Source organism: Brachypodium distachyon, chromosome 4, assembly GCF_000005505.3.
Source record: "Brachypodium distachyon strain Bd21 chromosome 4, Brachypodium_distachyon_v3.0, whole genome shotgun sequence".
Classification (NCBI taxonomy): Eukaryota; Viridiplantae; Streptophyta; class Magnoliopsida; order Poales; family Poaceae; genus Brachypodium; species Brachypodium distachyon.
Genome location: NC_016134.3, coordinates 42,881,132 through 42,906,532, shown reverse-complemented (window position 1 = coordinate 42,906,532; position 25,401 = coordinate 42,881,132). Strand labels below are relative to the sequence as shown.

General features: G+C 45.3%; 8 protein-coding genes across 15 annotated transcripts; 2 read left to right on the top strand and 6 right to left on the bottom strand.

The window, feature by feature from the left end:
- Positions 1-188: 188 nt before the first annotated feature.
- LOC100844216 (dihydroneopterin aldolase 2) lies at positions 189-2,531 on the bottom strand. Of its 2 annotated transcripts, none has more exons than XM_024463031.1 (3): positions 2,397-2,531; positions 854-1,058; positions 189-628 (listed from the first exon to the last, which is right to left on the bottom strand). In XM_024463031.1, exons 2-3 carry the CDS (start codon positions 1,048-1,050, stop codon positions 403-405), a joined length of 423 nt encoding a protein of 140 aa, XP_024318799.1. In that variant the 5' UTR covers positions 1,051-1,058; positions 2,397-2,531; the 3' UTR covers positions 189-402. The 2 variants fall into 2 exon arrangements, with proteins under 2 accessions (XP_024318799.1, XP_010238503.1); XM_010240201.3 differs by lacking the exon at positions 2,397-2,531 and adding an exon at positions 1,197-1,339.
- Positions 242-6,786, bottom strand: LOC100843915 (ultraviolet-B receptor UVR8). Of its 2 annotated transcripts, XM_010240202.3 has the most exons (10): positions 6,228-6,786; positions 5,927-6,066; positions 5,535-5,729; positions 4,784-4,912; positions 4,200-4,355; positions 2,687-3,543; positions 2,397-2,556; positions 1,197-1,348; positions 854-1,058; positions 242-628 (listed from the first exon to the last, which is right to left on the bottom strand). In XM_010240202.3, the coding sequence occupies exons 1-6, from the start codon at positions 6,701-6,703 to the stop codon at positions 3,341-3,343; spliced, it is 1,299 nt and encodes a 432-aa protein (XP_010238504.1). In that variant the 5' UTR covers positions 6,704-6,786; the 3' UTR covers positions 242-628; positions 854-1,058; positions 1,197-1,348; positions 2,397-2,556; positions 2,687-3,340. The 2 variants fall into 2 exon arrangements, with proteins under 2 accessions (XP_010238504.1, XP_024318798.1); XM_024463030.1 differs by having other exon boundaries at positions 2,397-3,543.
- Positions 6,787-6,858: 72 nt separating this feature from the next.
- Positions 6,859-9,703, top strand: LOC100843608. The gene is made up of 3 exons (XM_003578597.4): positions 6,859-7,167; positions 8,395-8,604; positions 9,348-9,703. The coding sequence occupies exons 1-3, from the start codon at positions 6,937-6,939 to the stop codon at positions 9,459-9,461; spliced, it is 555 nt and encodes a 184-aa protein (XP_003578645.1). The 5' UTR covers positions 6,859-6,936; the 3' UTR covers positions 9,462-9,703.
- A 132-nt stretch (positions 9,704-9,835) lies between these two features.
- Positions 9,836-15,247, bottom strand: LOC104585147 (B3 domain-containing protein Os03g0620400). Of its 6 annotated transcripts, none has more exons than XM_024463028.1 (9): positions 14,146-15,247; positions 13,896-13,944; positions 13,309-13,729; positions 12,972-13,153; positions 12,430-12,709; positions 12,054-12,256; positions 11,066-11,384; positions 10,711-10,874; positions 9,836-10,419 (listed from the first exon to the last, which is right to left on the bottom strand). In XM_024463028.1, the coding sequence occupies exons 1-9, from the start codon at positions 14,169-14,171 to the stop codon at positions 10,168-10,170; spliced, it is 1,896 nt and encodes a 631-aa protein (XP_024318796.1). In that variant the 5' UTR covers positions 14,172-15,247; the 3' UTR covers positions 9,836-10,167. The 6 variants fall into 6 exon arrangements, with proteins under 6 accessions (XP_024318796.1, XP_024318792.1, XP_024318794.1 ...); XM_024463024.1 differs by having other exon boundaries at positions 13,851-13,944; positions 14,295-15,247; XM_024463026.1 differs by having other exon boundaries at positions 13,851-13,944; positions 14,823-15,247.
- Positions 15,248-16,116: 869 nt separating this feature from the next.
- Positions 16,117-17,172, bottom strand: LOC100839634 (splicing factor U2af large subunit B). The gene is made up of 2 exons (XM_003576791.4): positions 16,988-17,172; positions 16,117-16,820 (listed from the first exon to the last, which is right to left on the bottom strand). Exons 1-2 carry the CDS (start codon positions 17,036-17,038, stop codon positions 16,338-16,340), a joined length of 534 nt encoding a protein of 177 aa, XP_003576839.1. The 5' UTR covers positions 17,039-17,172; the 3' UTR covers positions 16,117-16,337.
- Positions 17,173-17,409: 237 nt separating this feature from the next.
- Positions 17,410-18,750, top strand: LOC100839334 (26S proteasome regulatory subunit 6B homolog). The gene has a single exon (XM_003576790.1). The coding sequence runs from the start codon at positions 17,410-17,412 to the stop codon at positions 18,748-18,750; it is 1,341 nt and encodes a 446-aa protein (XP_003576838.1).
- A 484-nt stretch (positions 18,751-19,234) lies between these two features.
- On the bottom strand, positions 19,235-22,180 carry LOC100843307. Its single transcript, XM_003578596.4, has 2 exons — positions 21,905-22,180; positions 19,235-19,644 (listed from the first exon to the last, which is right to left on the bottom strand). Exons 1-2 carry the CDS (start codon positions 22,070-22,072, stop codon positions 19,570-19,572), a joined length of 243 nt encoding a protein of 80 aa, XP_003578644.1. The 5' UTR covers positions 22,073-22,180; the 3' UTR covers positions 19,235-19,569.
- A 1,101-nt stretch (positions 22,181-23,281) lies between these two features.
- Positions 23,282-25,389, bottom strand: LOC112268698. Its single transcript, XM_024454654.1, has 4 exons — positions 24,918-25,389; positions 24,673-24,837; positions 24,304-24,408; positions 23,282-23,635 (listed from the first exon to the last, which is right to left on the bottom strand). Exons 1-4 carry the CDS (start codon positions 25,074-25,076, stop codon positions 23,282-23,284), a joined length of 783 nt encoding a protein of 260 aa, XP_024310422.1. The 5' UTR covers positions 25,077-25,389.
- Positions 25,390-25,401: the final 12 nt, after the last annotated feature.

Below are 25,401 nucleotides of genomic sequence, written 5' to 3'. Positions count from 1 at the left end.
ATGGTATCTTAATCCACTAAACAAATGTTGCTTCTCTCTGGATGTGTTCATCATTAACAACTGAATGCATAAATTTGAGCTCACTGTGTTGGTCCCACATGATAGACCAGATTAGATCATGACAGATGGAGCAAATAGTTTGTATAACACTGAGCAAAATGGCGACAAAATATATATACATCATCGCGTACTTGAAAACTAAAATTTCAATCTCAACAAGCAATGCTTGCAAAAGTTTTCAGAGAAGATAACTTGCAATATTTACTTCAGCCCCAGAGGGTAGCTTCACCCACTTTTAGATGAATAATAGCTTTTAAAACCAACATTGAGTACTAATAATTGAGGTACAAAGTACAAACAACTCCAAAAATAAAATGTGGACATGCAATCCTCAGTATGACACTAGATTATTGGAGCTCCCGATGAACTTCCTCTGATGTCCTTTTTATACCTCAATATCTCAACACCTAAATAATCAACGACTCCTTGCACAGCAACATGAGGTTTCCCAACTTTCACTCGGACAGCGGAGATTTGAGGGAACTTAAGCAGTGTGTCTCTTGCAATCCGGTGAGCCACTGATTCTAAAAGATTATTAGATGGGCCTTCAACTACGTCCTTGACGATCCTGTAGAGCAAGGACATACTTCAGTGTCCAGGAATCACAACAATAAAGTAAAGAACGAATAATCCCCAGAGAGCCACTAAAACAGATCAATAATGATGATATCAATTTTTCAAGCATGCTGGTATGGCTAAAGAAAAAAAATCTTTCCATGAGCAACTATGGAAAAATAATACACAAGTTCCTTCCCACCATTGCTTGATCATACTTCACAAATATTTCTCTTACCTGTAGATATCAGTGTAGCTAACTGTATCACATATGCTGTCAGTCTCACCAGCAACACTAAAATCCATCCATGCGTCAACGTCCACGACAAACTTTTGTCCTAGAGTCTTTTCTTCTTGCTTCACTCCATGAAAGCCATAGAACTGCAAACCTCGAAGTACAAGTTTATCTTTGTCAATCAACTCCCTTTCAGTCATGCTAGTACCTACAATTTAGAATGGTTTTGTTAGGTGGTAAGACATGGAAGACACATGCACCAAAAAACTAAAATTTTGGCCTCTTAGGTGTATCCAGTATTCAGATTGTCTCCTTGAAATTAGATAACAGCTCTGATCTTACTAACCTCCCCCTCAGAGTCACTTGTTTGCCTCAGAGCCACTTGTTTTGTTGAAAACTAAAAAATCCAGGAGGCGCTGTGTGTTAATACATACGCACGGTGAGGTTCAAAGGATGACCGGATGTCTTTGCGGTAACGCTCGATGATGAAAGAATGAACTACAAGTAGCAAAGAAACTTTAGACACCAAAAGAACTAGAGTGGCAATTCATAGATAGGAAACCAGACATACATTTATAGGTACGATGGAATTATGGTTGCAAACATTATCAAGGAAACTCACCTCATTGCTAAATTCCCGACACCTCTCAGGCCTACAATGTAAATACTGCTTGTAATGAAAACAGGGCATAATGTGTTCTTGCGGCCAAAATTTGCTATTTTTCTTGAGGTCTTGCTTAAGAATGAGGCTCTTTATAAGGGCATGGTGTGTGTGGTCCACTAAAATTCACCCTCTACCATGACACTACAGTACTACACAATGAATGAATAATTGAACATCACTATCGACCAACCATATTTTCATGATATATACTATCCTCACAAAAAAAAAGATAGGCCAAGAAAGAGGCCTCGCCAAGAAACTATGCCAAACCAAAACATGCTATACTAGTTGTATGTGCATTAATACAACCACATGGCATACCAATTGAGAAAGTAGCTCAAAGAGTTAATTGTAAAATGATGCAAAAAATCGCCTAACATCATAACTAAATTTTCAATAACAACAAACAATATTTGCCGAAGATGAACAATTTTCAAGACCAACTCGTTACAAACCATCAAGGTACAAACGACTGCAGAGACGCAATGTTGATCAGTACATCGTAAATGGGATGAACATTGGCAAGCAATCCACAGTATAGCACTAGCTCAGTGAAGCTCTTGACAAATTTCCTCGGTGCCTCACCAAAACCCAGAGATTTCCTATGAACAGCCCCCGTTTCTTTGACTATCTGAACTTTGACGATTCGAACATGAACAAGTACAACCAGGTGCAATCGACCTATTTCCACCGCGAGCTAGGCCAGGCGATTCCCCTACGATGGGATGATATCCATTCGCAACTTGGGAACACCTCAATTCGAATCGCGGGCCGGAAGAACGAAGAACACATGAACACGCGCGCAAAGAACAGATCTGCAGGCGGATGATATTCTATTTTGTTTTCCAGAGGACGTTCTTTAGGGAAGGCGAAGAAGAGTACCTGAGATGGAAGCCCTTGAAGATCTGGAGCGAATCAAGAGAGCACTTCCCCCCTCGTCTTCTCCGGGGGTTCTTCTTGACAGGAACGGCGGCGGAGCACGACGAGCCTCTTTCTACAGCTCGTCTTCGTCCTTCCTCACTTAACTCTTCAAATTTTTGGCCTAAAAAAAAACTCTTCAAATTTTTGTTTTTGCACAAAGAACAGGAGATGAGATCTGAGTGGGGAATGGCAATGGAGCCGCATTGGATCCTCGGGCTCGGCTGCCGCCGGCGATCGACCTAGTCACTCACCGACGCTTTAACGCAAACGGGACAGAATCAGCGGGCACTCGTTGCCCAGTTTTTGTTGGGTCAAGAACAATATGTTTATCGCAAATAAACATGAAGCAATCAATTAAAATTTTGATTTTTAGATCGACCAACTGAAAATTGGCCTTCGAAATCACTGTTACAATGTATTGGATGGATTGCTCTTCATTGAAAGAATAGCACATGAATAATTCGGCAAGGACATGGAGTCAGAAAATCATGAACTAGTATCCTATTTTCTGCTTGGTTTATTGAACAGCAACCAGAACCAGGTGCCCAGTGCAAGCCAGCAGTGTATAATCAGCATGTCACAAAATTTTGGTCGTCTTAGCAACTACTACAGCTTAGGCTCCACGAACCCAAGATCAGAAAAGTATAAGGTCTACACTCAAATCATTCCTCTTCCTCATGTTATGCGGCTCGATCTAACCCCAGAAAAACAGTGCTGAAATTGAAGAAACTACAACATGCCTGTGCTTGATTGAAACAAGAATTTTATTGTTTCTCGCTGATATCAGGCTTTGCTGAGCAGAAGTTTCTAGTTTCCACATGCTGAGTCAGCAAGCTCCAACCAGTAGAGATGAGAGATCCTGATCCTACCTGAGTGCATTTACAGAGCTGAAAACTCAAAAGGTATTATTTCTCGATTTTTTGCCTCGAGAGCAAACACATGGCGTGGGAAGCACCTATTGCAACGGAGATGACGTGAGGCGGACTCGGATCCTCATCACCGTCAGCAAGAAAATTAACTTTAACCGGTAGTGGTTGCACTTCTGGAAGATCAGGAACACCTAACTGACAATCTCTTGCATTTCCCCACATGTACAAGTCACCTTTGTCTGGCCACACAAAAGAAGTAAATTCAGGCAAGCTGTTCATAGTGAGAAAATTTTTAGTTGCTTCCTAGCTGATAGGCAATGCGATGCAAGACAAGAATGTAGAGACATATTATGAAGTAAAGTGACTTCTACAGAAGAATATATCTTGGATCCCGGGTAATATATTATCCAACTCAAATTATAGTTAAGACTGTGACATGGTTGCATTGCTCAAAACAACATTAACATGTAGCACAAACTAGTAAATCATTAAAAAGAACTTGCTATCATCGAAAGTACCCATGCAATTAAACTGTTTCTTCACAAGTACAACAGTACCAAATTACCAATTATTTGGCTAACCTATCAATACAGATTTCCTCTCTCATATCTGAAGTTTACGCCACTCTTAGTAATACTACTACTTGCTATCCAAAATGGTACTTAACGTAGACAATTTTATTCTCAGATAACTTGATGTTGTAGGGTGCTACTGCATGCCTAGAGTTTCCTGAATCTTCAGTAGAGACATATTCTGTACCAAATTTAATTTATGAAATGCTGAAAGGAAGATAAGTGAGACTAAGAACATTTCAAGAGTTATCTGCACAGCAACAGGGGTACAGGGCATTGAATCACTAACACTGAAAATAAGAAAGAAAAACTGTAGCTTTCACCTGATATGGCAGCAGAAGTCGATCCTCCACAGGCTATGTAGACTATTCGCTCCCCGGACAAAGCTTTAATGGCAAGTGGAACTCTATGATTTTGTATGGCAGGATGCCCGAGTTGTCCATGTCCACCATGTCCCCACGAGAGAACTTCACCTTCATCTGAATACAGTTAACAGAGGTAAGCTATGTCATCGAGTTGTATGCTGCAACAAACAGAACACTATCATGTGCTTTCTACAACAACACTCCGAAATTAATACAACTAAATAAATCTGTATGACCACAGTACTGCTTGTTTGCTGTAAGATCCAACAGAACTTGATTCATGGTTATGCAGTTTTATGATTAAAGATAATTGCCGCACTAAGCAAAACCAACAGTAGGCATAATTAACCAACTTGTTGAGACAACAATGTTTCAAACACACCATTCCTTTACTCCTGTCTGATTGTTCTTTTCAGAACTTTGATTGCAAATTCATATTTTGCCAATGTAATAAAAAAATTATAGGTGAGTAGGTGACAGCAAAAGTTGCCGTTCATTAGTAAACAGCAAAAACATATGAATTTGCACAAAGTAAACCATACCTGTCAAAGCTAAGGAATGGTATCCACCACATGCTACTTGGACTACACGGATATTTTTTAGGCTAGGGACAAGCTGTGGCCTCCAATCACTGGAATTGCTTCCTCTGCCAAGTTCGAAGTTCGAGTTTGCTGGAGATCATAGGTAAGTCGTAATAACTCAGTAAAGCAATAAGTTGCCAACAGGTGTCGGAAACTTCAACAAAAAAAATTAACACAAAGTTAAATGAGAGGTGCATTTCAAAATTAAATCAGTACATAATTCTATTTCTATTACAGTGGAAACTGGAAAGCCAAAACGAAAATAGATGCAATCCTTGCCATCTAAGCAAGAAGACCATTTAAATTTAAAAACTAAATAATACTGGGAAAGCCAACTGAAAGCATTGAGTGTCATATCAGAGACCGTTAAATGCTGATTAGGAAAGCTTACAAGCATTTCAGTAAAACTATCATAACCTACGGAGTAGTTAACATATGCCCAATGAATGAAATGAAAGGGTCTGTGCATGTGAATGTTAGCTACTAGCTAGTCAGAGGTTAAAACGTTGTAGGTTGTACTGCTATAACATTTCACATTATTAAAAGAACCTTGAGTCTGATCATGGTTTGGTAGTTGGTACCATGATCTCTAGTTTAATCCAGTAAGTTAATTGTACAACTTTTCCCTAGTGTTTATAGCAAAGTACAAGTAAACAAAAAAACTTATATAAACAGTGTCTATTAATTAGCAAATAAGTATGAACATCCTCACCTCCCCAACTCCATAGTTGTCCTTCTGAAGTCAGCGCAATAGTGAAGAAGCCACCACAAGCTACCGCAGCAACTGGAACAGGCAGCGCATTCACCTTGGAAGGAACACTGAGAGATCCAGCTTCGCCTGGACCACCCCCACTTCCAAGTCCCAACCTACCGTCACCTTCATCACGGCCCCAAGTGTAAAGCTCACCTATTAGAAGTCGTCAAAATGCAAGGATCAGAAAAGAGCAAGTTTGCTGATCACAAAGGCCAACATTTAACAAATGACCGTAAAGGATGTTCCATTTCTTTTCCCACTTTTTCCACACCATTCATTTGCGTGAGGCAGTGACAGATGATAATTTTTTTTATTCCAGGATTAGACGTGAATAAGAAGTTACAAACAACCTGAGTCTGTGATTGCGGCAGTATGCGCTCCGCTCGTGGCAATGTGCGATATCTTCCCTTCCCAAGGACCATTCACCTTCTTCGGCAACAGCTCCCTATGGTAAACATAGTGTCCCAGAGCTCCGAAACCCCCATAACCCCTGCAGACTACTAGAGTAAACTGAGTGATGCAGCAGCCACAACCATCCACCAAAATGCAACAACAACACATTCTCCTTCTCGCAAAATCATCGAGCGAGCAACCAGGCATCTGATCATAACACGGTGCTATTTGAAATGGGCAATGTGGCAGTTTCCTCACCAGGTGAAGACGTCCCCGGAAGCGGTCAGGGAGGCGGAATGGATGCCGCCGAGCGCGAGCACGCGGAGGTCGCTGAGGTTGGGGTTGGCGCGGGGGACGAAGGCGGAGGACTCGTCTCCGAGTCCTAGGCGGCCGCCATCACCCTTGCCCCACACCCAGGTGCCGCCATCGACGAGGAGCGCCGAGTGGAAGAGCCCGCAGGAGATCCCCACCTCCAATCCGGATGTCTCCGCGGCGGCGGGGAGGCGGCCAGGGGTGGGCGGGAGGAGCGGGTAAGGATCAGGGAGGAGGAGGTGGGCGACCGGCGACGGGTAGAGGCGGCGCTCCTCCTTGCCGCCGCCGAGCTGGCCCGACGCGCCGCGGCCCCACGAGAGGATCGAGACGGGGTTGCTGCCACCAGAGTAGAGTGTAGGTGCGGCGTTAGAGGCTGCCGAGGTAGAGAAGCGCCGTCGGAGGGGAAGGAGGTGCCTGAACATCGCCAGCACGGCGGCGGCGGCGGCGGGGCGGCGGTTTGGTTCGGCTGCGAGACACGAAAGCAAATTCTGGACAAGCAGCTCAAATGCGGGCCCACGGGTTCGTCACCGTTAATAGCCTTCTACCCGTTAAACCGTCAGCATCAGATGTCGGGTTAACGGGTTCATCCACCTCACAGGCTCACAGCACACAAGGAGAGGAGAGGAGAGAGAGAGAGGCGAAGAAGCCATCAGCCATGGCGAACAAGGCAACGGCCGCGACCTCGTGGCGGTGGCGGCTGCTGCTGCTCCTCCTCCTCGCGGTGGCGGCGCTCTGCTGGATCCCCCCGGCAATCGCCATGGCGGCCGCCGCCTCGACGGCCAAGGGGGCGCGGAGGTCGCTGCTGGGCTTCGTGGAGGCGCAGGGGAACTCCTCCTACCGATGCAACCCCTCCGGCCCCTGCATCACGTGCCAGTACTCCGAGAAGGTCAGCCGATTCTCTTCTCCCTTCGAGTCTTTGGTCGCCTTGGGGATTACCCACCCACCCTATGCAGAGAAGAAAAAAAATCGATCTTGGGAGGGTGAAACTTGGTTGAACGATTTTGGTAGGGTTATGCTATTCGGGTGGAATTTGGGGGTTGCTTGCTCATTGCTTCCATTGTTTTAGATGTAGGCATGTAGCTGACGGGTGATCGTGTTCCTAGGTTGGAGTAGATGAAGTGTGCGCTAAGAGAAGGTTGGATCTTAAAGTTGTGATGCTGTGATGTTTACTAGTAAGAAGAAATGAGGACATTTTGTCGGTCAGGGGAAATATGCATCAGTTGGGAAATTTCTAGTCCGAGTTTTAAGTTTCTGTTTCTCTGTTTTCCATCTATGTTGTGGATAAACTTGAAGCGTGCTTGCTATCTTGGTGCTACCAAAGTTTACTGTTCGAACTGACTGTCTATAGCTGGAAGCACTGATCCCGTCCCTTTCTTAATCTTATAACCTGTGTTTGTAGAGTCAAAAAATTAGTTGTATTAATGTTTCCATTTATATTGGCGGTTTAATTCCTATCATTTCCCAAAATCACTTTCCTTTGGTTGTTGTTGACCAATAACAAGGAATTGGTTTTACAGATTGAGACAGAGTACATAAAAGATCAATGTTAGCATCATGTCTTTGTTGGTCAGAATTCCCACCTGAAAAGTGACAACTCTCATCCCCACACGTAAACTACTAGCCTAGTATTTCTATCCTGTCATTGATTGACTCTGTATTTGAATATCGTTTGGCATTGGGAATATGTCAACTGAAAAGTGGTCAGACAGTTATATCAAACTTAGCTTCTCTTGGACTTGTAGTTGTGCTAAATTATGCAGATGGTTAAATAGTTGGCTTGATGATGACATTTGCACATTGCAGTACCATTTTCCTAGACCATGGTTTATTCAACATTTGAGGATGGATTTTGCATGGTTATTTAACTTTATAAGAGATTTATCTAGATAGGAGCTTCGACAATTACGTAAGCCAGAGTTCCATTAACAACAAACATATTTACTATGAGCTGCTGCTCCGTTTCGATTGGCTTCACAGACTTGATGGAGTGGAATACTTCATAATCACAACTGTGCAAGGGTGAACAGCATCACACTATCATATACTGAAATGGCATGTTTATATATTTGTTTTAAAGCTTACTGAAATATCATTTTGTCTTTCTTTTTTATAGAATGACGAAAAGTACTGTTGCAGCGAAACTGGCTACCGCTTGCCTTTGAAATGCGTTCAAGTACAAAATGGTACAAAAGAAGGAAATAGTACCAAGCAAAGAAAGGTGTTGGGTGATGCATCCACATCAGGTGGCGCAAAACATTATGTTACTTACAGGAGTTGTGTACCATTGGAGGATGAAGAGAAGTTATCTGTTCTTGGTTTTGAGGTATTAATATCATTAAAACTATTCTCGGTTCTTAGTACTCCTTCCGTCCCATATTAAGTGCCGAAACATTACATGTATCTAGACGTATTTTAGACAGTATATAGATACGTCCATATTTGGACAAATTTGAGTCACTTAATATGGGACGGAGGGAGTATAAAGATTGTATGATGAATCACCATGTTGTGAATGCCTTGCTTCCTATAGCAATAACTTTGGCCATAGTCTGAAACTGTAAAAGATCTTGCAAAAATTGTTGAAGAATCGAGAATCACGTCTCACATAAACGAGTTAATACACCGGAGAAAAATATCTCAGTCTGATGGTGAGTTTCCAGGGCATGAAGTTTAGGCTGCTGCCTGTGGTGCGATATGCAGTTACTTTCAGAGATTGAAACTTTGACTTATCCAGTAATAAAAAATAAAAAACCTACTCCCTCCGTTCCATAATTCTTATCTCAAATTTGCTCGAAAGTGGATGTATCTATTCCTAAAAAGCGTCTAAGATACATGTAATATTTCGACAAGAATTATGGAACGGAGGGAATACTTGTTTACTCTTAGTTAAGCAACACGATGTTCTACTTTTTGTTGCACAACTTCCATCATTGTTACTGATCACATCATATTTGTCATAACCTGTTTTATTCTCAGTTTTCATTGGTTGACATCTTGATGGTTATCCGAGACGTTTTACTTCCTTCTTTCTTCTGTGACTGAATCATAAAGCTATGTTGTTTGCAGGTCCTCATGGCCGGAATGTTGCTAATAAGTGGGCCGTTTGTATATTTCCGGAAAAGGCAGACAATTCTAATGCAAGGAGCTTCAAGAATCCCGACAAACCCTCCTAGGTTTTAGTACGGATTAATAATGGATTTGACCGGTTGCTCAAGAGGATTCGTGGTGCCATTTTGGTGGTTGTTTTTCCCTTGCCATTGTACTGTATTTACACATGCTCACGGAGGAAGTTTCTTACAGGAGTAGAAAACCACAATGGCTAGTCTCATTGTGCCTTCAATTCTTGAATCAAATCTCTTGTATCATATAACAGATTATGATATAATATATTTTTTTATCACCACAACGAAGTATTTCCTATTGCTGCTGGTGTGAATTTTCTTTCCGCTTGCTTCACTCCAAAAGTTGGTTTCTTTCTTTGGTGTGGTATGAACTGTATACTGGGTACATCGCACAGTATGGAACAGAAAAAAAATATTTTTGTAAAGAAAATATTGATAAATGTCAATATAATCGCCTGCATCAACCCAAAGAAGAGCATTCATACATTTGTGAAACTTGAACAACGCAATAGAAGTCATAAAGGTAGCTAGCTAAGCTGATACTCCCATCACACAACCAACCTATGACTAAGGTTCTTAATTGCAAGCAAGAGGACAGCCAGACCTGCTAGAACTGTTTTACTGCATCACTGCATGGGAGATGAGCCACACCCATGCATGATTTCCACTCCCTTATGACAGAAATACAGAGTCATCACCAAAATAGGACCAGAAAAAGGGTTTTATCCATCATCAGGTCACCGACCTGCAGTGCCTCACTGAAGCTAACTGTACTGCTCGGTGCGGATGATATGGACTGCCATGGCAAGACCTTCAATCTTCAGCAGTTCGAACAGACAGAGATCTCCGTCCTGCAGGCGGTTGTCGATGGTGAACTCACGCCACCCTCCTCCGGGCAGCATCCGCTTGTTGTGCATCTTGACACGCCATTCCTTGTTCCATCCGGCTTGACAGAGTGCCACCTTTTCCTTCCCGTCAGGAAGATGTCTATCAGCATGTCCTTTGGTGCCGAAATCCTTTTTTTTTGGCCGGTGCAACATACATGAAAATAATCAACAGTGATCAAAATACAGAACTGAAGAAATTTTAGCAACTGCTTGCATGGATGGATTGTGAAATTTTAAATCAGAGATTCATGGAATCAGCCATCCACAGGTTTTATTTTGACTTTTTGAAGCAGCCTATGTTATGTTCAATGGCAAAGGAAACACAAGCACCAAAATGGATTCAAGAAAACGTACATAGGCAAAGAGCTAGAAAATCCTAGTGCAATAACCAAGAATCACGAACAAGGATTTGTAACTTACTAGGGAATTAGAATAATTGCTCTTGTCTATGGCTGCCACATAAATGGGCGCTTGAGATTGGATGGACTTCACCTTCTCCGCCACTATGCTCTCCTGCGCAGACGTTAAACGGGCGCTGCTGCCTAGTAGCACGTATCCTGATATATTAGAATCATCCGATGTTTCTGTAGATAGGATGCATCAGATCATTAAACGAGAAAATATGTCCAAATTGGAGAACTGCATTTAATTTCTTCTAGAGGCTACAAGAAGACACACGCAACTCAAACCAGCACAAGTTGATTTTAACAATGGTAAGTGAACATGCCGTCAACTGGTTTGTCCTTAACACCAGATGTTAATGTGGCTTTCATACCTGTTCCACCACTATTTAACCCAAGAACACCATCTCTTCCCTTGGATCTACTAGTGCTTCTTGCTTTGGGAAGCAGATGGACCATCACTGTGAATCTTCTCCCCTTGCCCTTGATGATTGGTTGGAGGAGGCAGAGATCCTCCTTGCATAAACGATTGTCACGGGCAAAGTCTATCCACTGCCCATAAAGGACATATGCAGAGTTGCCTCGTCTGATGTAGAATCGGGGATGCCACTTCTTCTTCCCTCCTGGGAGTTGAAGTGTGATGGTTTGGCTTTCACTAGGAAAATGCGCGGTTGCATAACCCTTAGAAATGACCTGATCATACGCGGAATTAATACAATGACGAGATATTAATACAATGACGAAATGGGTTAATTGTTCCTTGTCTCAAACACAAAGCAAGGCAATAAATATTGTTGATCTTACAGTGATATGGTCCAAATTTTCATGATATTTTCATCTTCCATCTCTGTGTGTTACAGAAAAACTATATATGTGCTGCAGTGCAGGCCGTCAATGTTTTCTAGAGAATTGCAACAAACTACTACTCCCTCCATTCCATAATTCTTGTCATGGTTCAAATTTGAACTAAAATCACAACAAGAATTATGGAACGGAGGGAGTACATCGCAGCTCTTTTAAGGTACTCTTATAGACTGATCACAATTCGTTTGAAGCATCGTGTTTCTTATGAAGAATGTTTCAAAATTAAGACAAATGTATATGAAACAAACAAATAATTAGTGAGAAAAATATAAGCGTGCTTGGAGCAAATCATGAAATGTTCATGAGCACTTGATGGTTATTAAGTGAACGAATCAAAAGTAGTTGTGGAAATCGAATGTGCTGGTGGAACAATTCAAATCTATTAGTCGAAATAAAAAAATATATAGCGAAACAAATCAAAATGAGGTGTGCCATACAAATCTTTAATAAACTAGCAATAGGGTAACCCAGTTGCACAATAGGAAGATGACAAGTTACCAGACAAGCGTGTGGTCCGTTGACACTGCTCTTCAACATTCGAACCACAAGCAAAGGAATTTCAGGTTGAAGTTCTGCAATAAGAGCTTCTATTCCCACCTCATCTTCTTTATCGAGTTGGCACCTGCCGGACAAGATATAATGAATCTTGGAGGAAGTCTCCTGGTGATCTGTCAAGAATTTCTTTTTCTTTTTGAAGGAACCTGCCAATAATTTCAACAGTAGAATCAACAACAAAACAAACTATGACGAGTAACTAATTGCATTGCAGCATTCTAGCAAAAGTTTCACTTGCTGATGGTTAATTTATGTAATATCATCCTGAAAAGAGATGCTTGAAATATCAACAGAACCTACACTTGTTTCTCAAACTTACCGTGGTTTGAGTCAATATCAGCTTTTCCAGCTCTGCCAAGTAGATGGAACATAAATGTGAACTTTGTAGCCTTAACCCCTGTCATTGGCTGGAAGAGGCAGAGATCTCCCTCCCGAAGAAGATTGTCATGGACAAATTTAGACAAATAAAGATGGTGTCCCCTTCCACCAGGTCTGACGCAGAATCTGCATCTCCAATTCTTGCTGTTCTCAGGCAGCTTGAGTGTGACAGATTGATTTTTGTGTGGAAAGTATGCACGTGCATAATCCTTAGTTATTGCCTGATTAGAGAAAGCGGCATAACATATGTGGTACTGTTGTAGCTTAGACTAATTACTAATACTGTCATGACCAGCTTTTTTAAAAATAAAAAATACACATGATCTCAATTGTAAAGCAAGACATGATTTTTTTTTATCTGTAGTGAATATCCCGCTAATTGTTCCACACACATGTTTTAGAGGTTTGCTGTTAAACAGTATAGACAGGTGTATGTAGCTACAGGCAGTTAGCAGCGCATCACGGAATTTCAACCCAACGTACCAGCATAGGGGTCTTCTTCATCATTACTACAAGCAAAGGAATTTCTGGTTTAATTTTGCGGACAAACGCATTGATTTCATCCTCCTGTTCTTCTGTGAGATAGCATCGCCCTGACAAGACATAATCCTTTGAGAGCCGAAGATCATCCGACTCCATAGACTCGCTTTCAGAGGGACTATAATCTGCTCTAAAAAGAGATTTGGGAGTAAGAGATTGATCCTTAGTTATTAAAGGCTAGTAACAAAATAGTACTCCCTCCGTCTCAAAATAAGTGATGTGGATTTGTATAGATTTTTATACAAAAAAAGTGACGTGGAGTAGGTGTGGAAAATTTAACCTGAAAATTCATCGCAAGAAGATTCTACTGCAGGCTTGTTTCCTTGTTCTCTGCAGTGTCCATCTGAATCTGAAGACTGAGCAGTACCGTCATGGGAATTGCTTGAAATATCAGCACAATTGGTGCTTGCTTTTTCAACATAAGTAGGATGTTTCATCCCCGCGCAGCACGAGATTCTCTCCTCACCATTGGCATCAAATATGGTAACCTTAAGGCAGGACCTTCCAATCCATCGAAACATCAAGGAGAAGTTCTCTTGTATCTGATTGACATCAACAAATGCCTCCCATCCAGACTGGAGGACTGTTCTGTTCATCTCTTTGGCAACTCCAACATCATGTATCTGACCATTAGGGGCTTCTAGTTTGATGGTTCCTGAGATCTTACCTCCAAAATGGTTCACGATCCACTCTGGTATGACCTGCAGCAGTGACCGAACCAAGGCTCAAAATAGGCATGCAGGCAAACTCTAGAAAGTCGAGTCAGGCCACTGAAATTTAAAACTAACATACCAAATTCTCAAAGATAAAAGGCTAGCATACCATGCTATCTTTAAAGTTACCATGCATCTGAGTCATGAACTTCACCTTACTCTTGCAGCACTCGCAAGGATTGCTCATCTCGACCGGAGCCTTACTGCAAAATGGATCATGAATCAAGTCAGATGTTCGCGTGACTTATTCATGTTAACCCTAAGATACCCCAAGATTACTAATGCCGCTCTAAAATATTTCAGGATTATAGAGAAATTAATTAACTTTACTCTGTTTAGGAACAAGAATAGCAGCAAAATAGACACAGATCTGGCTAATCCGGCCTAAAAACTGCCAAGATTACCATGTACAAAGAAATATGAGTCTCATCTAAATGGAAGAGATATGCCTGCTGTAGGTCGGCAGGTGTACTCAGAAATACAAAAGGACACATGATCCTCTTTTACCCACACATATCAAGCGAGAGAAGAAGAAGAAGTAGCAGCAGCTTACTACACGTTGTGCTTGTACTCCACCAGCTGCTGCAAGGGATTGAACTGAAACAACAACGCACTCCAACCCAGAAGCAATGGCTATTTATGAAGGGATGCTGCAGCCGAAAGGTTGTCAAAAAATTTAAGCGTGCGTTGCATGCAGGCTTGATGGTGGTATTAACTCCCAGGAACTCGAAAAGGCTATAGCCTTCTTCCAAAACATAATAATAACCACTAACGTACTCCTTCTGTGAGTTCTTTTTTAAGGAACATATCCTCTGCATGCGAGTTTGGGCATGGAGATTTCCCATCGATGCAAGTCTCCCTTTCCAAAATGTTCCATAATTTAAAGAAAAAAAAATCATTTCACCACCTCTAACTACTGACAAGGATCACTTAAGATTTCCAAATCCCGTCGCGAGCATTCTATCGAACATCTGGTGGGCAGACACAGCAAGCAAGCCGTGGTGCACATGACAAAGGCGTCGCTGGAGGCAACACGTACGGGCGGTGCTTCAGCCGGGGCAGCCACTAGCGGAGGCGTCACCTGGGACGGAGATCTTCGGTCGAGGTGCGGCTATCACACGACCTGTGGCGGCGCCGGCGGTGGAACCGTGGAAGATGGCGTTAACATTGTCGGTGACTGCAAGCGGATCGATGCGGAGAGTTGGCCCGTGAGTGCCGGCTGAAGGAACCGACATGGATGGGCTTGGTGGAGTTGGGGCGATGCAGGCGAGGAGGGGGAAGATGCTGAAGGTGGAGTTGGCGCTGCAGGGGACGAAATGGGAACGTCCGGAATTCCGGATGATGCACATTCAAAACTGAATGCTGCTGGGATGAAAGCCGGATGATTTTTGCAACCTGCCTCTTCTTGCAGCATTGCTTTGATCTCTCGACTTGCTGCATGTGAGGAGGGCCTAGCGATGGCGCTCCGCTGGACGCCAAAGCCTGACGCCTGCCTGACTGAGTATACGAGTGTCCCTTGGTTGTATAGACTCCACTTTTCTAACAAAAAATAAGACGAACACGATTTCAAGAATTAAACTTTGTCCATTAATTAATTAGACAACCATGATACGATGAGTTATTCATCATAAAACTTATTTCAAATGCGAATTACACCCTCTGTTTCTAAATACTTGTCATGCACTAAAACTACGACAAGTATTTAGAAACGGATGGAGTACACTATAGTTCTCATGTAATCTACCCACTTTTATTGCTCAAACTTGACCGGACGGTAAAACAGAAACTCAAAATGCAAATAAGGCCACGTAATTGGGAGAAAAGGGGTAGTTTTTTACGGCGCGTATTCTATTATATCGACGAGTAGAGTTAATTTACATCCACTAGTGTGCCGTAGTCTCTGCCAGCAAACTTATCCTCGCGGTAGAAAACCACTGGTTCGCTTCCCACCAAACCACCTCGAATGCAGCGTTGTCTTGCAATGTTCGAACCATCAAGGTAGTGTGTCAAGTAGGATCACACCAATAACCCACTTGTAGTTCAAATTTGAGCCAAAATTATGAACTAGTAAATCCCAAATGAACCAGAAGTGGCATCTCTCTTACGTCCCCACGTGAAGGTCCGCGTATTTAAGGAACACCGTGTCAGGCCAACAGGCCAACGGAGTGCCGTCGCTAGGGCCGGGCTGTGGGATCACTACACTCACCAGATCACCGAAATTCTTTGCATCAACCGTCACCTCGTCCGAAAGGTCTCGGTACAGCTCGTCGTCTCTGTGGAGAACATCTAGGTCAGGCATATGACCTTGGTTGCCCCATCTTCCAGCGCGGGAAAGCTCTACTCAGGCATTCAAAAATTATTCAAAACTTATATTGTGAATACGAATTATGTAGCATGCTTCTCTATTTCAAGAATTAAGACTCTAACAATTAAACTATTATATGAGCTACTCATGATAAAAACTAGAGTAACCTATACATAAAAACTAGAGTACGAATTATATACTATAACAAAGTTATGACATGTAACCTATACATTTATTGGTCGAATCCACGGTAAAGCAGAAACTCGAAACACAAAAACACCTTGTATTCTATCAAGGGGCAGAATTTTCATCCACCGGTACATCGTAGTCTCCGCCAGCAAACTTGTCCTTGGGGTAAAACGCCGCGACGATCCGCCTCCCACCAAACCACCTCCAATGGAGCTTTGTCTTGCAACGGTCGGAACCCTCCAGGTCCGCGTATTCAAGGAACACCCTGCCGACTCCGGCCGCCGCCGCCGGGGCGTGGCCGGGCCGCGGGATGACGACGCTCATCAGATGACCGAATTTCCACGCTTCGTCCTCCACCTCGTCCACAAGGTCCTCGTACAGCTCGTCGTCTCGGAGGTCCTCCGCGTCCGCCGAGATCATCTGGGCGAGGCATACCACCTTGGTCGCCCCGTCTTCCAACACGGGCGCCGGCCGGCTCTGCTCCGGCTGGCGAGGAGGGTGTGGCCTGTAGTACATGATCCCGGGAACCGGAGTGCCGTCTGCTCTTGCGTCGTACGGCGACTGATAGAAGAACGGGATCCACGGCTGCATGCAAGCCAAAAGATCGACGAAGTTAGAACGGGGAGTAGGAGAATGAATTTAGAATCTCAAGTTCAAGCAAAGATTAACCAGAAAACCCCATGAATTAAGATTGTGGCAGTATCAACTCTCAAGCGGGTTGTAATCAGGAAGGGGCAGGAGATGGGGCGAACCTGGGAGTCGTCGTAGGTCCACGGGGGGTTGTTGCGGGGGTAGTTGTCCATGCGATGAGGCGGCGGAGGCGGGAACCGTTCCGAGCGGCGGCGCGAGGATGGCTTTGGTCGGTTCTGCTCTGCGCCGGCGGGACCTGTCAATTTGGGGATTAGGGATTTGGGGTCGAAAGACTTAGCCGCGGGGGATATAAATAGGACGTTCGAATCCGGATGGGGACTAGGTGTGCAGGCCAAAAAAAAAAAAAAAAAAAAAGGAACGCGCGTGTTCTTCGGACTAGCTTGGGGCATCCACTAGCCTGCTAGGCTTCCGACTTGGACCCCGACCCCGCTGTTTAGTCCATATATATCCTAGTGCTTGCTCCCACGTTCAGCCAGTCCGCGCAAACAGACCCGCCGGCGAACCAGCAGTGGATTGACTGACGATGGCCAAACCAGCGGCACCGTCGTGTCTCCACGTGCAGCAGAGGCACGGCGACGCGGTCGAAGACGATCTGTTGCCGTTGGACTACCATCCGCCGCCGATAACCTCGGAGCTGCTGGAAGACCTCTACGCCGGCGGCGGCTCCTCCTCGGGTGGCCCCAACGCGGACCTGGACATGGAGCACGCCATGCTCGAGCGCAGGGAGGAGGCCGCGCGCCTCGAGACCGCCGAGCTCCGCAGCCTGGCGCGCTCCTTGGAGGAGCTCTACTCGCACGCCACGACGGGCCGCGCCGACATCGTCGCGCAGCTCCTCGAGGTCATCGACGACGAGGACCGCCGCGCCGTCGTCAGCCTCGGCGACGACAGGGCCCTGTGCGTGCCCGTCCTCGGCGCCGTCGACCGCGCGCTCCTCACGCCCGGGGCCAACGTCGCGCTGCGCGACTCCGCCAGGGCGCCCACCCTCCTCGACGTCCTCCCCGCCCGGGACGCGGCCTGGGCCTCGCCCCTCGTCTCCGAGAGCCCGAGCGTCACCTACGCCGACGTGGCCGGCTGCGAGCAGCAGAAGCGGGAGCTGCCCGAGGCCATCGAGCTGCCGCTGACGCACCCGGAGCTCTTCGCCAGCGCCGGCATCGACCCGCCGCGCGGCGTGCTCCTGCACGGCCCGCCCGGCACCGGCAAGACCATGCTGGCCCGCGCCATGGCGCACCACGTCTCTTCTTCTTCCTCGGGCGCCCGCGCGTCGGCAACATTCATCGCCGTCAGCGGCTCCGAGCTCGTGCACTGCCACGGCGGCGAGGGGCCCCGCATGGTGCGCGACCTCTTCCGAACCGCCCGCGCCCGCGCCCCCGCCGTCGTCTTCTTCGACGAGGTCGACGCCATCGCGCTGTCCCGCGCCGACTCCGACTCCGCCGCCGACCGCGAGGTGCACCGTATCCTGATCGAGCTGCTCGCCCAAATGGACGGCTTCGATCAGTCCGCTAGCGTGAGCGTGATCATGGCGACCAACCGCGACCCCGACGAGCTGGACGCGGCGCTGCTGCGCCCGGGGCGCGTGGACCGGAAAGTGGAGTTCACGCTGCCGGGGAGGAAGGACAAGAGGCTGATGTACGCCAAGTGCACGTCCGGGATGAGCCTCGGGGACGGCGTCGACTACCTAGATCACCTGGCGGCCCGGGACGACGGCATGAGCGCCGCCGAGGTCGACGCCGTGTGCCGTGAGGCCGGCATGTGCGCCGTCCGTGCCCGCCGGAGCGTCGTCACGCGTGAGGACTTTCAGGAAGGCTACCGCAAAGTCGCCGCCAATGTCGTCCGAGGCGCCGACCAGTTCTACTTCTATAGCTAGTCTAGCTCATTCATTGTGAACTTGTCTGTTTAGCTCCAAAATCAAGTGTATCCATGATTTTATTTGTTCCTCGAAGACAATGGTGAACGTCATGTTTGTTTGCCCCCCTTCTCTTCAGCTTTTTCAAAAGTAGGCTGAGTTTGGCATCGAGGTGGGCTGTGATAATCTAGCTTTTCCAAACAGCTTTTTGCTATTTTCGTGATTGGCTAACCAGCTTTTTCTTGCTTTCGTGTTTATTTTTCAACAGCAGATTATGAAATAAGTTCAAAGCAGCACAATTCAGCAATGCTAAACTAAGCCGTAGTCTTTGTTGTTCATTTACAAATGCTAGACGTCAAGTTTATCATCTCATTAACTTCGACTTGCACAAAAAAAAAAAGTGTGTTGCTGGCAAAATGCTCACATCACATACCTGTAAGAGAAGCAAACATATTTGCAATAGGAGATACTTTTAGTCTTTCAAAACACTCAGTGAACAAATCTGTGGAACGAATCAAGGCATAACTTCAGGAATCAGGTTGATTCAGGAATGCAAGAAACCAGCAACCTTCAAATACAACAAGATACCGAAAGGGACAACAGATAATGTCTATATCCAGAGCATTAGACCCTAAAGCAAATCCATAGAGGCTTATGCAGAGTTTATTTGAATTCCAAACAGGCACTCCTTGTGTGTGATAACAGAAGTCAGAAGAAGAGTTACATAAAGCATCTAGCATATGCTCATGGTGGCATACTTCTTCCAGCATTGATCGCTGAGCACTGATTATGACAAAAGAAGGTAAGAACACGACTTCTCCGAGCAAGTTGGTACATCCTTCAGTACTCCTTCTTGCCAAAGTTTTTGCACCAGAGTTGAGACGGGATTGGCCTAACTGGGTGATGCGGGCGTTGCTGCATAGAGTATTACATTTGTCAGCACTTCCTTACACAATAATAAAAGGTAAATTAGGTCAAACTACCATATAAGCTAACTCTATGGAAATCGTAATGCCAACATATCTTTTAAATGAAGGTTGAGATAGAGGAAATCAATTCTGAAAGAGGAGAAAGGGTAAACATACTAACAGCCTTCTTTTTTGCTATAAGATTTAAAGAAAATCAGATATGCCATCGATATGCATCTGTATTGCTATGAAATATGTTAATGCTCTTAATAATAATGAAACAAGATGCTTGTCATTTTGCCAATGAATTCTGTTTTCAAACATCACATAAAATATTTCATTTCCATGGCAGCAGGTAGCTGTCCACAAACATATCTAGCAGTCTATGGAAAGAATGGTTGATGAAAGCATAACCCCTATGCTTGGACATAATAACTTTGACTAACCCCAGTTTAACAACCATGTTTGTAAACAATTCTAACAGAGCGTTAGGGCTAGCAACAACTCAAGACATGGAAAGCCAGATGAATGACAAGTATACTCTGCGATCAGTACTACACTGTATCCCGTTCATCATCCACAAGTTTTTTAGGGAATATGGATGACCACGTAAAGCCTGTAAAAGAACAGTAAGAAACAGACCAGGTGTCTTGGCTGAGCGGGCAAGGTCAGCTCTGAAACTAGATTACCATAAAAGGGCAGTCCTGATTTTAGTATACGGCTATGCCTATAAGGCTACATCCAACTAATAGCACAACTACTACAGGAGGACGAAATGATGCGTGGTGAATGTACAAAGTATACACTCAAGAACATGAGAATAAATCTAATCCGTTACAAAGTTTCGCTAGAAGTATGCATCGATAGGAGAAAAGAAAATCATTATTTTTGTTGAATGTGGTAGCACTACAAAATATCTAGGAAAAATAAATACGGATCCGATACGCGATACGGGGATAGCATGACACGGCAATTTCCCAAAAACATGGATACAGGGATACGTTTGTGCGTATATAATAATTATCTAAAAATACAGAAAACAAAGGTTTTATATAGGATGAATATCTCTGTATCGATGTACTTCTTTCCACATGAATCAAACAAGGTTAAGCAAGCAAAGGTTTCACATCCTACCAAGCAAGCATAGTCATTTAATTCAAGCAAGAAGATAGCATGACACAATGGTCCAAAGGTTCACAGATCATAATAGGCGTATTTGCTGCCGTTGTGCTTCATTCCACATGAATCAAATAAGGTTAAGAAAATAAGTTGTGCCGTTGTACTCATGCTCGAGCTCCCAACCGAAGCTCTGCTCGACGTGGGGTAGGGGTACCGCCACTGGCTATGAAATCTGAACCGAGAGGGAAGAGGATTGAAGAAGATGCAGACTTGGAGGAAGAAGAAGACTGGAAAAAGGAAGAGAAGACTGGCCGTGAGAGGAAAGAGGAGACCGGCTGCTAGAGGGGATGGGCCAAACTAGCAGCAGGCAGCAGTGGCAGGAGGCGCTGGGCGCCGGAGCCGGCGAGATGGTGCTGGCGGCTCCGTGCCTGTGTGTGAGAATCAGGGAGGAGACTTGGGGAATGGGGAGTCGGGAGGGATTTCACTTTGGGTAGGGTACAGTATCCCTCAGGTATCCCCACGTATCCCTAGGTATCCCATCAGGTATCTAGCCTTTTAAAAAAAAGTTAATTAAATCGATGGGATACGTACGGGCAATATCCGTGCAGTATCCGATACAGGTACGGCAGTAAAGGGCAGTATCCATGTTTCCAGTCTACAATGAAGAAGTTGGTCTATCTCAAGTTTGTCTAACAAGACCTATCTTAATCATCATACATAAGTATATATAGTTTGGCTAAAGCGTGTTAGCCAATCACTGAAAGTGCTATGTTCAGCTATTAGCATTATTCGTGTACAGTTCAATATCAACTAAATAAGCATCGCTGCTACATGCAGTAGAGTAACATTAGCATCCTAGCTTTCAGAAATGTAGTTCATATCCCGCACTTAATCCCCACATAGGATCAAATAGACGCACTACAAATTACAGGGCAGAAGTACTAGTATTACTATTTGCCATCACTTCGACCCTAACGACGAGAAATCTTTACCAACCATTTCCTGATACATTGGCAAAAATTCCCCACAGATCTCATCTCTCGATTAGAGTTAGGGTCGGCTCAACAAGAAGGCAATCATGGGAGACGACTAGGGTTAGAATTCGGGCGGCGGAGGGGGAAGGGGGGGTGTGTTGGCGGGCGATGTACCTCGAGCTCGGCCGACTTCATGGCGATGGGGATGCAGACGAGGAAGATGCCGAACATGGCGATGGCGGTGTTGCGACGCCAGTGCACGGGCCGGCAGTAGGGCCCGCCTGTCATGCTCCACACCTTCTGCCGGAAGTCGCCGCCTCCGCCGCCATGGTCGCCGCCCATCTTCGCCGCCGCCGCTGCTGCTCCTGCTCGTTGGATTCAACCAGATCGGGGACGCGGGTGCGGTCTGAGCCTGACCGTGCGATGCTGCCGTCGCGCGTGGAGAGCTGGATGGGGAATCGGCGTTTTTGCAGCCTAGACCTTGATGGTTTTGCTAATTAGTATTCTTTCCTGGCCTGCCATGTGTGTCCGTACAAAGCATCCGGTCGTTCGTGTCGGCTGAAAATGAGTAAAGTCCGTTTTAAACCTCGTCCTCGTTCAGGTCGCACAATCGAACCTTCACGTCGAAATTCTTAAAATTGGCACCTCGTACTCTTTAATCCCGGTCTAAATTGTTTTACAGGATTGGATTGACGAGGGGACGTGAGAAACAATCCCCTTTGCCCAACTCTTCTTCTCAAGCCCATCCTCTGTTTCACAGGACTCGATCGAAGATTACAGGGTGCCAATTTCAGGTATTTTGAGGTGGAGGTTTGACTTGAACAACCTCTACAAACAAACACAGGGTTCAAAATAGACTTTATTCGCTGAAAATCACCAACGGCACGGCGTGGTCATTGATTCGACATCCATGAGCCGCAAAAGAAACTGAAACTCTATGGTCTGCTAAACCACGCACCGGACGTCGCGTTGCCACAGGTACACAAGGACGACAAACCAACCTGTAAGTCTGCAACCATGTGCCACCAATACTGATCCAACGACTGACCGTTTTAAAATGCAATTCCGTCAACAACAGGCGCGCCACCTAGTGCCCAGAAAATGCGCCACCATTTCAAATACATCCATGTAAGAAAGCATTGGTTGCAACAAGTCACTGAGAAAATATACATATGTAGTAAGTAACAACACGAAAACAACTGTACAACATGAACACAACTGTTGCGTTGGATACCCAGAATCATAAAAAGCGAACAATGAGAGGAGTAATTGACCAAGGCACTGTAGACACAATTGAATGCTGGTTTTTAAAATCAAATAGTACTACGCAGTAGTAGTAGCTTTGAGAAATTCAGTGTAACAAAGCCAAAGAATTATCTCAACCCAACAGTTAAGCTAACAATTCAGTACTACTTCGTACGTATATCCAAACAGTTCTTACCCTTAAATCTACGAGTAATAGCTAGATGCAAACAGTTACTATCTCAAAAAGAAGATGCAAGCAGCTACAGTTGAGTGTTGCTCAGTCCTACAGTTGAGTGTTGCTCAGTCCTAGGATTCAGATGCGCCGAGAAGGGCTGTGGATACTCCAGGTAATGCACACGGGCCCAGCAGGTGTGATGCGCAAGACGAAGTCCAATCTCCAATCCCACATCCTATGTAGTAGTAAAGATCCTCGACGTTGTAGTAGGACGCCAGAACGAAGCGTCTCCCAGCCCTGAACTCGTGCGTGCGCCACCCCGGGTGCGGCAGCTCCGCGAAAGCAATCGGGACCTGCTGCCCACTGGCAGTCCGGAACGCTGGAGCGACGGGGATGCGTGTACTCATCTGAAGGGTGTCCCTCCTCTGCTGCAGCTCAGATTGGTGGCTGCTTCTTAGTATCCCCCGTACAGCGACCATAATATGCTGGAAAACACATCAAACAAGAATAAAATTGGTGATCTCCGCAAAAAAAGAAGAAGAGAGAATAAAATTAGCTAGGGGAGCGCACCTCCAGATTAATAATCTGTTAACTATTACTCACAGATTAATACTACTAGTATTCAAACTGGTGGCATAAGTAGTACTCCAATAGATTTGTTATTATGCCTTTGCCATACATATGCTGATTGTAAGATAAGAGAGAAATTGTTCAAGCGGCATGCATTACCACCTCTGTTTCCTAACACAATTCAGATACGCACTATATTTCCTGTCACATTGGCTAAAAGAATTTATGCTCAGAATCACAATGATATCCACAACGTCAGTTTAGCATACATGTTATTAAACATACATATGCTAATTGTAAGTAATTGTTCAAGAGGAAGGCAATTAATTACCACCTCTAGGTTCCTAAAAAAAATATTATCAGCAGCTGTTCCTAATGGCATCATTCCTGAAAGCATCATCATATACATACTATAATTCCTGTCACATTGGTTAAAAGAATTTGTGCTCATATTATGTCCACAACTTCAGTTTAGCATTTACAGTAGAAATTGAAGATCGTGGAAACTACATGATGCATATATACCATAAACAGTTAAACACAAAATCACAGTAGCATTCTAATCAACGTACGGGTCACTTACAGCTCTAAAGCTGTCCGCAACCATGTCAGTACGGCCACTGTAGGTCCCGCAGGTGGTAATTCCAGGCAAATCAGCCTCGATATTGAGGACCGATTCGGGGCTGACCTGAAAACATTCAATTCGGCATGTACGAGGGGGCGGAAAAGTCAGATAGGAGGGAGGAGAGAAATCAAGAAATCATGAACACAAACAAGGAGGATTAGGTGCTTGGGGAAGGGAGCTGAAGCTCCGTCGAGGAATCAAGATTCAAGAAACAAGGAGGGTTAGGTGCTTGGGGAAGGGAGCTAAGCTCCGGCGAGAAATCAAGAAACAAACAAGAAATGCAAGAACCAACAAATTCGCAACCAAGAAATATGCATTACGATTTACCTGAACGATCTCCCTATCCTCAACGATGTCCCTGTCGACAAAACCATGGTAGAACTGCCGAACGGAGGCGGTTGCTCGGGCCGTCGCGGCGGCCAGAATCGCGTCGCGGAACGTAGGCTCGAGGGGAGTGCCAGGCGGGAGGCCGAGGGAAGTGGTGGAGGTGATCTGTTTGTCCAGAAGTTGTAACGCGATCAGGGAAAGATTTCGAGATTAACGAGTTCTTGTTAGACCTTTCCGTAATTTACCTCGACAATCCTGAGCTCGTCGGCGAACTGCACGGCACACGCGGGCACGATCTCCACTGGTTCCGAGTAGAGGAACCCCCAAGACACGCGGTCTCGACCCTGAAGTGCGGCGGGGTCGCCGAAGTGGATGGAGTCGGCGTCGACTCTCGGCCGCGCCATGGCCTGAAGGATTGTACTCGCTCAGGTCGTCCCCCGGGAGGCAGAGGGGGAAAGGAGAAAGAGAGCGAGGCGGGAGGAAGGGAGGTTTGAGTCGTGTGGGGGTTGGTTGGGTTGGCCGATGGGGTATTTAACGTTTCACCGTGTGTTGAGATTCGTGCTGCGTGGCCTTAAGATGGAAACGGGTTTGTTTGTGGGGGCGATGGCGAGGGCAAAGGCTAGGGCTGGACTCTGGAGCCTGGAGGCGGCGCTCGGGACGGGGATGCAGGAAGGGGAGGCGGCGCCCATGACTGGGAGGCGGGCCTATGGGGGAAGGCGGCACGGCCGT

Coding starts and splice junctions, on each gene's coding strand:
- LOC100844216 (XM_024463031.1), bottom strand. CDS start 1,050: ATGACTGAAAGGGAGTTGATTGACAAAGATAAACTTGTACTTCGAGGT. Junction 629..853: donor AGCTACACTGATATCTACAG/GTAAGAGAAATA, acceptor CTTGCTCTACAG/GATCGTCAAGGACGTAGTTG.
- LOC100843915 (XM_024463030.1), bottom strand. CDS start 6,703: ATGTTCAGGCACCTCCTTCCCCTCCGACGGCGCTTCTCTACCTCGGCA. Junction 6,067..6,227: donor TCCGGGGACGTCTTCACCTG/GTGAGGAAACTG, acceptor AGTAGTCTGCAG/GGGTTATGGGGGTTTCGGAG. Junction 5,730..5,926: donor TGCCGCAATCACAGACTCAG/GTTGTTTGTAAC, acceptor GACTTCTAATAG/GTGAGCTTTACACTTGGGGC.
- LOC100843608 (XM_003578597.4), top strand. CDS start 6,937: ATGGCGAACAAGGCAACGGCCGCGACCTCGTGGCGGTGGCGGCTGCTG. Junction 7,168..8,394: donor CGTGCCAGTACTCCGAGAAG/GTCAGCCGATTC, acceptor TCTTTTTTATAG/AATGACGAAAAGTACTGTTG. Junction 8,605..9,347: donor TATCTGTTCTTGGTTTTGAG/GTATTAATATCA, acceptor TGTTGTTTGCAG/GTCCTCATGGCCGGAATGTT.
- LOC104585147 (XM_024463023.1), bottom strand. CDS start 15,181: ATGCAGCAAGTCGAGAGATCAAAGCAATGCTGCAAGAAGAG. Junction 13,945..15,140: donor AAGCAATGCTGCAAGAAGAG/GCAGGTTGCAAA, acceptor TCCATTTTGCAG/TAAGGCTCCGGTCGAGATGA. Junction 10,875..11,065: donor GTTAAATAGTGGTGGAACAG/GTATGAAAGCCA, acceptor TCCTATCTACAG/AAACATCGGATGATTCTAAT.
- LOC100839634 (XM_003576791.4), bottom strand. CDS start 17,038: ATGGACAACTACCCCCGCAACAACCCCCCGTGGACCTACGACGACTCC. Junction 16,821..16,987: donor GGACCTACGACGACTCCCAG/GTTCGCCCCATC, acceptor GCTTGCATGCAG/CCGTGGATCCCGTTCTTCTA.
- LOC100839334 (XM_003576790.1), top strand. CDS start 17,410: ATGGCCAAACCAGCGGCACCGTCGTGTCTCCACGTGCAGCAGAGGCAC.
- LOC100843307 (XM_003578596.4), bottom strand. CDS start 22,072: ATGGGCGGCGACCATGGCGGCGGAGGCGGCGACTTCCGGCAGAAGGTG. Junction 19,645..21,904: donor TGAAGTCGGCCGAGCTCGAG/GTACATCGCCCG, acceptor TACTCTATGCAG/CAACGCCCGCATCACCCAGT.
- LOC112268698 (XM_024454654.1), bottom strand. CDS start 25,076: ATGGCGCGGCCGAGAGTCGACGCCGACTCCATCCACTTCGGCGACCCC. Junction 24,838..24,917: donor ACGAGCTCAGGATTGTCGAG/GTAAATTACGGA, acceptor CTGGACAAACAG/ATCACCTCCACCACTTCCCT. Junction 23,636..24,303: donor TTGCGGACAGCTTTAGAGCT/GTAAGTGACCCG, acceptor TGTGTTTTCCAG/CATATTATGGTCGCTGTACG.